At 47.8% G+C, this 11401-nt stretch overlaps 5 protein-coding genes across 5 annotated transcripts; 2 read left to right on the top strand and 3 right to left on the bottom strand.

The window, feature by feature from the left end:
* Nucleotides 1-327: 327 nt before the first annotated feature.
* Nucleotides 328-2144, bottom strand: DFL_006792 (uncharacterized protein; the record flags this gene model as incomplete). Its single annotated transcript, XM_067636276.1, has 6 exons — nucleotides 328-492; nucleotides 560-740; nucleotides 809-1571; nucleotides 1628-1678; nucleotides 1758-1767; nucleotides 2022-2144. 6 exons carry the CDS (start codon nucleotides 2142-2144, stop codon nucleotides 328-330), a joined length of 1293 nt encoding a protein of 430 aa, XP_067487910.1.
* A 631-nt stretch (nucleotides 2145-2775) lies between these two features.
* On the top strand, nucleotides 2776-3779 carry DFL_006791 (uncharacterized protein; the record flags this gene model as incomplete). The annotated part of the gene is made up of 2 exons (XM_067636275.1): nucleotides 2776-3135; nucleotides 3441-3779. 2 exons carry the CDS (start codon nucleotides 2776-2778, stop codon nucleotides 3777-3779), a joined length of 699 nt encoding a protein of 232 aa, XP_067487909.1.
* A 193-nt stretch (nucleotides 3780-3972) lies between these two features.
* On the bottom strand, nucleotides 3973-6144 carry DFL_006790 (uncharacterized protein; the record flags this gene model as incomplete). The annotated part of the gene is made up of 2 exons (XM_067636274.1): nucleotides 3973-5417; nucleotides 5478-6144. The coding sequence occupies 2 exons, from the start codon at nucleotides 6142-6144 to the stop codon at nucleotides 3973-3975; spliced, it is 2112 nt and encodes a 703-aa protein (XP_067487908.1).
* Nucleotides 6145-6373: 229 nt separating this feature from the next.
* On the top strand, nucleotides 6374-7616 carry DFL_006789 (uncharacterized protein; the record flags this gene model as incomplete). Its single annotated transcript, XM_067636272.1, has 5 exons — nucleotides 6374-6520; nucleotides 6627-6713; nucleotides 6784-6864; nucleotides 6925-7009; nucleotides 7096-7616. 5 exons carry the CDS (start codon nucleotides 6374-6376, stop codon nucleotides 7614-7616), a joined length of 921 nt encoding a protein of 306 aa, XP_067487907.1.
* A 700-nt stretch (nucleotides 7617-8316) lies between these two features.
* DFL_006788 (uncharacterized protein) lies at nucleotides 8317-10225 on the bottom strand (the record flags this gene model as incomplete). Its single annotated transcript, XM_067636271.1, has 6 exons — nucleotides 8317-8380; nucleotides 8439-9099; nucleotides 9178-9302; nucleotides 9393-9583; nucleotides 9897-10045; nucleotides 10108-10225. 6 exons carry the CDS (start codon nucleotides 10223-10225, stop codon nucleotides 8317-8319), a joined length of 1308 nt encoding a protein of 435 aa, XP_067487906.1.
* Nucleotides 10226-11401: the final 1176 nt, after the last annotated feature.

The raw sequence follows: 11401 nt of genomic DNA, 5'->3' as shown, positions 1-11401 counted from the left end.
CATATTCTCACAAAATCGAAAACAGAGAGGTAAAATCCCTTTTCTTCGTTTTTTCTCCCCCATAAATATAACTACACGAATGTAAGATCTAGTGTAAATGAGGAATATCTGGAAAATGAAAAAAAGGAGGAGAAGAAGCTTAATGGGTACAAAGACTTTTCGGGGGTGAGACAATCGAAAATAATCTCTGCAAACTTTACGAATGGCGCGTGTGAGGTAAGAAAAAAGGTGTCCTTATTTTGTAATTTATACAGACAATAAGATTGAGTATGGTAAAAGTGGCTTCTAGGTCTGTATATTTAAGGAGGATGAGGAGGAAGGGGGTATCTAGGAAGAGGTGACCTTGTGGATAGCCTCAGCGACGTATTCGACGTTTCCGGAGTTGAAGCCAGAGACGGACATACGTCCGTCCTTGGTTCCGTAGATGGAGAATTCTTGGGCGAGACGACCGACTTGTTCTGGGGTGAGGCCGGTGTAGGTGAACATGCCGATCTATTGAACCGAGTTAGCCAAGTTCCTAGAAAAAGATAGATACTAAGAGTCGAGAATTTAATCTTACCTGGGAAGTGATGTGAGACCAATCCTTCTGGGAACCAAGCTTCTCAAGGTTGCTCTTGAGAGACTCTCGCATGACGATGATACGGTCAGCCATTCCCTTAACCTCACCGAGCCACTGTGTGGTCAACTCGGGGCTGTTGAGGATTTCGCTGGCAATGAGAGCACCGTTGATGGGTGGGTTGCTATAAAAGATTACAGGGATTAGCAGGTATCCACGAGTATAATAAGATAATTAGATGGCAACCCTTACCTGTACATCGGTCTGATAAGAATCTTCAACTGAGAATCAAGAGCCTTCTTCTCGGCTGGCGAATCAGTGACCAAAGAGAAGGAACCAACTCTCTCACCGTAGAGACCCATATTCTTCGCGAAAGACTGAGCGACAGCGACGTTGTGTCCGTCAGCGACGAATTGTCTCATGGCTGCGGCATCCTTGTTGATATCACCAGAAGCGAAACCCTGGTAAGCCATATCGAAGAAGGCGAAGTGGCTCTTCTCCTTGATCAACTTGGAGATGTCTGCCCATTGCTCGGTGGTAGGGTCGATACCAGTGGGGTTGTGGGCGCAAGCGTGGAGGAGGATGATGGAACCCTGTGGGGCGTTCTTGATATCCTCGAGCATACCAGCAGAATCGAGCTTGATACCGGTCTTGTCATAGTACCTGTACTCCTTGACCTTCAGTCCAGAGTTGGTGAACAAGACCTTGTGGTTGGGCCACGATGGGGCAGGAATATAGATAGTCTTCTCGCCTGGGTAGAACTTGGCGAAGAAATCACCACCAATCCTGAGGGCACCAGTGCCGGAGATGGATTGGGTGATGCAAACACGACCGTCCTTCAAGGGAGCAGACTCCGGGCCGTAGGCAAGGGTGGCAGCAGCCTTGGTGAAGGCTGGGACACCGGTAATGCCAGCGTACTCCTTGTCCGCTCCACGCGCGAAGATATTCTTCTCGGCTGCTCGGACGGATGGGAGGACATAGGGCTTGCCGCTGTCATCACGGTATGCGCCGACACCTTGATACCCGGTTAGCTCATAGTTATAGAACGCCAATGGATGATATATAACTTACCGACGTTGACCTTCTTGGGGTTCTTGTCGGCCTTGAAAGCTTCGGTGATACCTATAAGCGGGTGTTAGCCGTCATGCACCTTTATCTTCCCCACCCCTCCACCATCAGATAAAACTTCATGGCAACCTACCTAGAATAGCCTACATTCCGAACCGCGACGAAAATAAGGTTAGCTATCGAATTCCCGGACCTGACCTCTTATCAATTGATCCGATAATGCAATGAGTTATGCTTACATCCTAGAAATACGCCATATGATAGGTTAGCCACGTCGTTATCAGAGAGCATGTGGAGAAATAATTTCCCGTGAAACCGGGCGGGAACCACCTAGCCGAGGGAAATCTCAGGAGAAGAAAAGAAAAAGCCCAACAGGAATTTTCAGTGTGATACTTACTGGGGGGCCTTCGACGACATTGGACCAAGTGGACACGGACCGAACAGCCTGAGCTCCGGCTCGGGACGAGAGGAGGTTCTGGCGGGCCGAAGCGCGGACTACGGAACGAACAGCGGTCTGCATTGTGACTATGCTATAAAGACTGCAGGGCAACAGTTTAATCAAGGCAATTTTGATGAGAAGGAGCGATGAGACACAAAAGGAGGAAGTCTAGAGGTCTTATATTAGAGAGAGATTGAAGGCAAGCTGCTGAGCGAGAACCGGAGCTCGTTTGTTTTTTTTCGTCCTTGACCCCCCAGCAGCTCAATTTTTCAGAGATGCCGTTAGCGTTCGGACCACGGTGACCTGCTTTCGCGCAAAGAAGCAAAGAAGACCAATCGGCACGGACGGGCGTTTGAGTTTCCTGGCGCGCTATGTATAACAGCAATAGGTGCATGCAGCCTCACGTGGGGGAGCTGAGAATGATTCGATTCGAAGGTCGCCGACAGCCAAGCACGACCCGGTTTATTCCCTTCACCCGAGTTCTGGACGATAATTGAGATCCAGATCCATTGCATCCTCGCGTCAGTTGAGTCATTGCATCGGTGTATACACGTAGCTACAGTATTAGTGAATAAATGAAATAAATTTAATTTTTACGGTGCAGTTGCTAGCTACTATGCTATGCGCCGACCTATCTATATCGATAATATATTGGGATACCCACACTAACAATTAACCCACCCACGAGACTAGCTAAAAACCTCCTCCACCAATGCCTTTCTCATCATCCACTGCAACGGCCCGGATGGACCTCCCTCCCTCCCTCCTCATCATACTCCTCGCCACGGCCCTCGCCAGCGGCCTGGGTGGATACTATATCGGTTCTTCTTCCAACAAGATACGGGACCTCCCGGCTGAGTCGTCTGGTCCAGATCAGTCGAAAAAGTCGGCCTCCTCGAAATCAAAGTCGCCAATTACATCTTCTCCATTAAAGGACTCCTTCGAGAGCATCAGTGCTACCGAGGCCGATGAGGACGGTGATGATGACGATGAGGACAGCGATAGCGATGCCATGATCAAGTCCGATTACAGCCATTTCGGCACCAGTGCCTTGACCGAAGAGTGCAAGATGGTATGCCCAATTCCCCATCCAGCAATGCTTATCGCATTAATTTTGCGAAAGTACTCCGTACTTGCCACTGTCACCAAAAAAAGCACGATATATACCCTTGCAGTCGCGCGGTTCGTGCCGTTTATATCACCCCTAGATTGCCCCTAGTTCCGACGTATCTTCATGGCAAAACTATTGGATAATAGCGATCCATACAGTCGCCCTATCAAGGGGGATTTAAACCTACCACGTATTCTTCCAATGCATCATGCATTATGCAAGCCAAAATAAGCATCGCTAACCTTATATCGACTACTTCTCTCTAGGTTCTATGCGTACGTACCGATCTCGGAATGACTAAAGGAAAAATCGCCGCTCAGTGCGGCCACGCTACTCTCGCCTGCTACAAAGCCGTTAGCCGTCATGCTCCACTTCTCCTCAAACGTTGGGAATACCTTGGCCAAGCCAAGATAGCCTTGAAAGTGGATTCAGAGGACGATTTATTAACATTACAGGCGCAAGCCATGAGCTTGGGGTTGGTTGCAAAGGTGGTCAGAGATGCAGGCAGGACCCAAATCGCATCTGGTTCTGCAACAGTTCTGGGGATTGGACCGGCTCCCAAGAGTGTGGTTAACCAAATCACAGGGCATCTAAAGTTATTGTGAAGAAAGCACCATAACAGCATTCTAAGGCGTGATTTGATAATACAGCGGAGCTGTGTAGCATAGACTGTACTATAAGTAGACACTGAAAGGATGCATAGTACGCATTAGTTCAAGCATATACTATAGAGCCACTATCAAACTCCAATCTCCTATAGGCCTATCGAGGCCCAATATATTATATAGAAAGTGTAATTTACATAAGTCTAACACCTGCTGTTCTCGACTTCTTCGCCGTATCAGCGATTGTGCCGACTAACCCCTCTGGATTCAAACTGCTAGCTGCCATTCTCTTCTTGTCATCTTCAATCTTCTTCAGCTTCTTCTCGGTCTTCTGCTTACCAGAACCTTTCCCGTGGAACTGATGCGACAGATACTTGAACGCTTCCTTCTGGCTCATAGTTCGGCCGTATTCATCCTTATGTTCGATCTTAACATCTGGCTTGTAGTCCTTAAACCGAGCTGCTGCTTCCCTAGCTTCCTGCGTATCTCTGAGCTTGTTTTCGTAACGAGCATACTCCTCCTTCTCACGGGCTGACATCTTCTCAAACTTTCCGCTCTTACGATCCCGTTCCCTCGCGGTCTTGGCCTTTACATCAGCCTCAGATTTTGCGACACGCTGTTTAGCTAGGAATGCTTCCTTCTCTTGCATCTTCCGGTGGGCCTCCGGATCCATAGCAGCATCAACCAATTGCCTCTGTCGCAGCATAGCCAACATAGTGCCAACACCCACTCCAATTGTTGTCTCCTCTTCCAATCCAGTGGATGTAATTTCGGCAGGCGCTTCCTTCTTGACTTCCGCTTGAGGCGATACACTTCTGCCGAAATCGGTATTACCCATGGCAACATCGCCATCACCACCAGCGCCAGGCGAGCTAGGCTCTGATTTAACTTCAGCCTTAGCTAGTGCAGCTCGCGGTCGACGTTCCGTATGGACAGGTAACTGAAGGCTTCCAACGAATTCTGTAGTTTCGTCGATAACCAACCCGGGCGCCTCTTCGTCGTCGACTTTCATCTCTTCTGCAGCTTCTTCCCTCAGCTTCTTAGCCAATTCTTCGGGTTTCAAAGCTTTCTGCTTCTTCAGCGCTGCCCGTCGCTGAATGGTCAATGCGGCCGATAGATCCTCATCATCGACAAAGGATTGCTCGAAAACTCTCTTGGATTTAGTTTCCGTCGTAGAATCTATGTCCATTGCACCACCAGCGTTGGAACTTCCATTGATAGCGACATCTTCAGGTATGAATATATCATCATCCTCTTCAGCAACACGTCTTTGAGTACGGGCTTTCTTCTTCTTTGGCTTCTTTACCTTGATTGTGGACGGATCAATGTAATCCGACTGCTCTTCCCCCGCGGGTTTTAGGATATCTAGACTGATTGGGATCTTTTTCAACTTTTCGGATATAGCTTGCTGGCGCTGGATAGATTTTGGGGGTGGGGCGGCTGTGGAGCCAGTATCATCGAGAACGAAGAACTTCCGCTTCTTGTTGGGGTCGATTTCGTCGTCGTATTTGGAAAGGATGTCTCCGTCGCCGTCTTCATCGTCGCCGTAGGGATTGTAGTCTGGTTTACGTTTCTTCAGGTCTAGGCGTTCTTTTAACTTTGCACTTTCGACTAAGCTGGCATTCTCGAGTTCGTCGCCTAATAATTCGTTAGTAATTTCAGTATAGGGTCGGTGCAGCGAAATTGTTGTAGTCATACCTTCATTATCTCCTCCCAGAATCTCTGAGTCCTTCAGTGTAAGGATAGTTCCATCGACATTCTCTCCTAACTCACTAAGATCGTGTCCAACTCTCAACCCTGCCAGATCCTTTGATGTATAATCTTTCCTCAATCTTGCTTCTTCCTCTTCTCTTTCTCTCAATTCCTTTTCAATCTGTGCAAGCGCCTTCTTCTGTCTCTTCTTCGCACCCTTAATCCAAGCTTTTGCATCGTCATCATCGCTATCATCTGCTAGTCCCTTGCCTTCCAACTTCCTCTCCCTCTCGGCTCTCTCCTGTCCTTTCCTCAGCTGCTCTTTAATCTCCAGCCGTCTCTTCTTCCTTTCTTCCTCAGCCTGATGTTTCTTCCAATTCTCAGCAGCACGTCGTTCCTGTGCATCAAAGCTATCGTCATCTTCATCCACCTTTGAAGTTGTACCCTCAACCTTCAACGGCTTCAACCCCATAGCAATGCGCAGCTGATTCGTTTCCTCGATGGAAATGCTTTCTCCATCGCCTGAGTCCATTTTGGCAGCAGGCTTCGCTGTCGGTTCTGTAGGTGGTGGCGGTGGAGGCGGAACGGTCGCTCGAAGGGGTTTGAGACCGAGTTTTATTCGAAGAGCGTTCGTCTCCTCGATGGAGATCTCCTCGACGTTGTCGTTCGCCATCTTGAACTGATAGACGGGTGTAATTAGAGGGTGGTATTTACAAATGTCGTGAAATCGGAGAGAGGGCGCGCGATGAGTAACGAGGATGTTGGTGAAGGCGACCTTAAAACAGTCGGGGCTTGGCAAGGCGCACAACACACCCAAGCACCACTGTTAAGAGCGACCTCCACCCTGTTTGAAGTCAACATCCATTGCATTGATACTTTCTACTCGGTCGAATGGGCCAGCCATGATACCCATATGCCCAGACGAAGTCCTAGAAAGGAATCCACAGTTCAAAACCGTCTTCCAGGATCTTACGGTCAATAAACTCAACTCGGACGCGTCGACGAAACTCTCCAATGAGGGTGTAAAGGAAAGCCAGGATGTCGATAAAGTATGCATTGCTCCTCGATATACCTATATCGGCATCCCTGATACGATTCCATATAATAAAATTCACGAAAACAACTTCTAATAATGTTTTAACATCTTGTGAATAGAGACTTACTACTCTCCGAGAAGACCTCGTAAAAACTAAAATTATTCGACAGAAATTGGTCCATATATTAAATGAACTGCCCGCAGATGTTCGTACCCCGTTCCAGTATACTCATGACCAGGTGTACATATATAGACTAACTCTTCTACAAACTATAGTTAAAAGAGGTCATAGACCTCTACCTTTGCTCTCAGAATTCCGGCGCCGTCCTTAGAAAGGATGACGAAGCGTTCTTTCTGGTATTACTATTACTATGATATGCGTCAATTCCATACCGAAACGCTGACCGAAATGTGCAGGAGGGTCTTCCTCTAATCTGTAAAGCTCTGAACAGAACCATCCTCGAAGATGCCACAGACCTAGCCAACATGTGTGGTGGGAATGGTAATACCCCTCTTTTTTAATTATTCATAACCTATATCTTAAAACAGAGAAACAAGCAGAACAACCACTCACCAATCTACCTCCAGACGTAACCCCCTATACCCTCCCAACCCACCTAACCCACCGCCTCCAATCCCTCCAATCCCGACGCACCTACCTCTACAACCTCAGAACCCAAACCCTCAAAAAGACCCTCCACCTAACAACCCTCCTCCGCACTCAAATCTCCACCACAATTAAACTAATCGAACAAACAAAACACGGCCTCTCCTCCCGCGCCCAAAAGTCTCAAGCCAGACATTTAGCATTAGTCTCAGAATCCTTGGAAGGGAAAGTCAAGATTATGTATTTTGAACAACTGGATAGGATGTATGATGACGATACGACGGGAGCTTTGGCATTTTATAAAGAGCATTTGGAGGATGTGAAAGTTAGGTTGAAGAAACAGGGGAGGAAGGCGGAGGGGGAGTTGGAGGAGTATGAAGGGTTTGGAGAAGGGGTTAGGAGGGATGTTGTGCGGTATGCGAAGGTTCTTGATGAAGTGGAAAGGGTGAAAGCGGAAATTCGAAGGTTGGATGGTGGTGATGTTGAGATGAACATCTCGTAAGATACCTCATGTTATTATTCTGTGGTAAGTTGTAAGATGTCGATACGCACGAGAGCCAGTGTTAAATATTTACGAACCATCACGAATTACGAAGTAACGATGCAATCTCAGATTTTGATCAAAGAGGAAATTCATATTCCTAATAGCTACTTAAGTACAATGCATAAGCTAGCTTATAAAACTCCACTTTTGGTAGTCGATCGTACTTCACATACGCATGAAACAATGCGTTAATCCCGCCAAACAAAAAAAATAACCCCCAAATCATAAAAGAAAAGGCAAAGAAAGAAAGTCCGTAAAACTAACAGTGTGCCCATAAAATCCCCAAAGCATAGTAAGAAAGGAAAATCTCCCAGTATCCGCCATGAAAACAGAACAATAAAAGCAATGCACGGTAGGTATCGTCAGCTAGTATACATTTAGATTGATGGTAGTTAGATAGTAATATATGATATCGAAATCGTAAAGGACAAGGTTCCGCCCAGAGATATGTTGATGAGATTAGGAAAGTCGAAGAGTAAGGGTGGTGGTTGTGAGCTTCGAGAAGGGAAAGGTGTGCAAGTCGGCTTTGTTTGCCGCTGCGGGAAGATAAAATAAAAATGCGGTACGAGTAAAGAATATAGAAGCTCTGTCATATTGTAGAATAGAAACGGGTTGTTGTAAGAAGTCGAAGGTAGGGAGGGATGGTAGGTAGCAAGGTTTAGTTAAGTGGCTCAGACGAGGTGCTCAGGCGGTTCAAGTGGAGATAGACATCAGTACCATAACTAGAGCGGGCAAGTTAGCAAATATGCAAGACCTAGGGTTGTTGTGATAGATACTCACCCTTCCATACTGATCAACTTAAGGTCACCACCGAAGTACCTCGCATAGAGTCTCGAAATTGGCAACCCATAGCCGAAACCCGCAAGTGGAGCTTGGAAGTCGGTCTTGTCAAAGTCCGGATCAATATCCGGGGTCTTGTCCACGGTGGTGTACATATAAGTCCACACCAAGGGGATGGCGCTTCTTGGGATGCCGCCACCCTCATCAGAGATCTTGATGGTAATATCTTCCTTGCCTTCAGCAACAATAAGCTTAACGGGAGGGAAGTCATCACTGTCTTGGCCGTGCGTCTCCACAACGGCACGAAGACTATTCTTCAAGGTCTCGAACAGCATGTGGGACAGATGACCTGGAACATACATGAAGTTCAGGTCATCCTTGCATACGAGCTGAACTTGTGGGGCCGAGTAGAGACCATAGAAGCTCTCGCAGGTGAACCTGGCATTGCTAATTGCTTCTTCCGCCAACTCCTTAACGTTAGTTTTAGTGCAAATAATGCCAACGTGGTCCAGCTCGCGAGGCTGTTCGTTAAGGGCGACATGTTGACCGATCAGCATACGGATGCCGATACGGGACATGTAGAACCTATCCAAAAATGCCTGAATAGATTCATCAATACCAGTTCTCTGGCGTCGCCTCTTATATTCATTGATACCCAGCGCTTGAAAACAATCAATTGTTAGCACGTGTCTTGTTACTAATCTTGGAATTGCGGGGTAATGCAAGGTGTGAAACATACCAACGGTAGTCAAAACCGGGTCGTGCCTCTTTTTGATCGTTTTGAGGGTTTGGGTGAATCTTTTGTTGTAGTCAAGGATCTCGGGCGGCCATCTCACGCCTTCGTCGATGGTGGCATAATAGCGGCTGTTCTCATCGTCAACATCCTGCGGACGCTGGCTACCACTGCTTCCTGCTTGCGGCCCCTGCAGTTTACTTGTGGTATCGGGTACATACCGGCCAGCAGCGGCGACCTTCCTAGCGCCGTTGTTCCCACTCCCGTACACGGGAGAACTCGTATACATGCCCTTCGTGATCGAAGGGTTCTCGGTTGCCATGGACAATTGAAGCGGGGCCCCTCGGGTCCCTCTTGTCAGGGCATTCTTGATGTCTGCCGACAGTGAAGGCCTCGGAAGATTTGTGATTTCCTATTAAAAATGCGGAGAGCAGCCGTTAGGCCGAGGCAATTTCGCCCGACCCATGTCACGCCGATAAAGTTAGCTCGGGATCATGGTTTTTGGTAGGGACTAAGCGAGAAAAGGTTCCGATGGTGCGGATGTGTTGCGGTGACGTCTCTACAAATCGCCCGACGCCGGCAACGCAACACAGGCAATTGCCGGCCAGCCGAACTTGACTCACAAAGCAGACCACTTTCACATGGCCGGCACATGGAGTAGGGTGATGGCAGAGGACGGAAAGCGATGGTGATAGGTGACTATGGCGGGAGAATTTCTTGCTTACCTCGAACGACTGAGCATACCAGTTTGCAACTTTTTGGATAGAAGGCATATCACTTAACCCATCCGGTAAATTGTTCAGTTCTCTCACGCGGTGTGCCAGTCTGATTGGCAGTTCCTCGCTCAAGAACTGAGATGCTCTAAACAACGTCCCTATCCCATAGTTGATAAGCATATGAAACCCTTGGGTTTCCCCATTGAATATCAAAAAATACCTGGCGATGGATTTTGCCCAAACTGTACCATTTGCCGTAGGCTCACCGGCGTGGCTGGGAAAGTGCTGTAGTGTGTGATTTGGTCGAGAAGTGACCGCGACATCTTCCACGAAGACATCGTGGGCGGTATGCTGATAATTCGAACAAGATAGGCGACGATGATACGGTGGTGATAAGGTCGGAAACTATTTCAACTGGTGCCAACTCGAAAAGGTACTTTCGTATCTCAAATCCAAAATATTCAAAAAAATAAAGTATATCTGTCATATGTCTGTGAGATTAAGATTGAAGGTTCAGTAGGAACGGGGTGGGATGGAGGCTAGATATATCCTTTTGGAACAATAGAAGAGGCTAGGCACTGTGGAGTTTATCGAGGTTAAGTTCCTCCAGTTCCTCCCTCTTCCCTGGGTGGTCTGAAAATGATTCGTTCCGAGGGGTAAAGGCCAGTAGCATTTCACGTGCCCCTCATTTCAAGGTGTGGTGGAAGGTTTCGAGTCTGGGGATTTCTGGCAGGGGAGTTTAAGCATGTTCGGCGTAACTTTACCAGGGCCTGACTAGCTTGACCTTTGTGAATCGACGATTGGGAATGAAGGGGCGTGCGTTTCCACCGTATAGGTAAGGTATGTACTGCAGAACCGCACATAAGGCCCCTTCCACTGGATGATATCTGTGGGGGTTTGGGGGATAACAATAACAAGAAGGTTAAGGGGCGTTTTGGATTGGAAGGACTAGCCTTTCAATTCTCGAAAGGAAAAGGCGGAGTTCTGATCAAGAGCTCAGTAGCGCCGCACCCACCACCTAAATCCAATTCACAATCAACTTTAAGCCGGTATGCGGTGCTCCAAGCTTGTGAAGATCGTTTGCGCTCTGAAACTCGGGGAACAATGGCATACGTATGCAAGGAAAGCCAAGGATGTTAGCACATACCCCGACGGACGACAGATCTGAAATCTATCCCTTGGCCGGGGATTGAGGTTTAATTTTAAGGGAACACCGATAACTCGAGAAAAAGTCGCCAAATGGGTGGTGTTGAAGTCACCCCACTGCAGTACTGCATGCAGTCGTCTGCAGAAAGGTCATATGGATAAAGGCCAATCTCTGTGTATCCAACAAACGTCTAAGCATGAAATGGTAAGAGCTGTCAAGCTGAATGCTTGTCTGGGCGGTCGATCTTTCCGGCCCATTTTGTACTCGCCTGAAACGTCTACAGGCAAATATGTCATCCGAGGTTGCGAGACTAAAGTCCCTTCATCCGGCTCCACAATTACCCTCTGTGTTTCCAGAAACCCGCCCG

The sequence above is a fragment of the Arthrobotrys flagrans genome (genome assembly GCF_004000055.1).
Source record: "Arthrobotrys flagrans strain CBS H-5679 chromosome Unknown unitig_8, whole genome shotgun sequence".
Taxonomy (NCBI): Eukaryota; Fungi; Ascomycota; class Orbiliomycetes; order Orbiliales; family Orbiliaceae; genus Arthrobotrys; species Arthrobotrys flagrans.
This window is presented reverse-complemented; position numbering and strand designations above follow the sequence as displayed.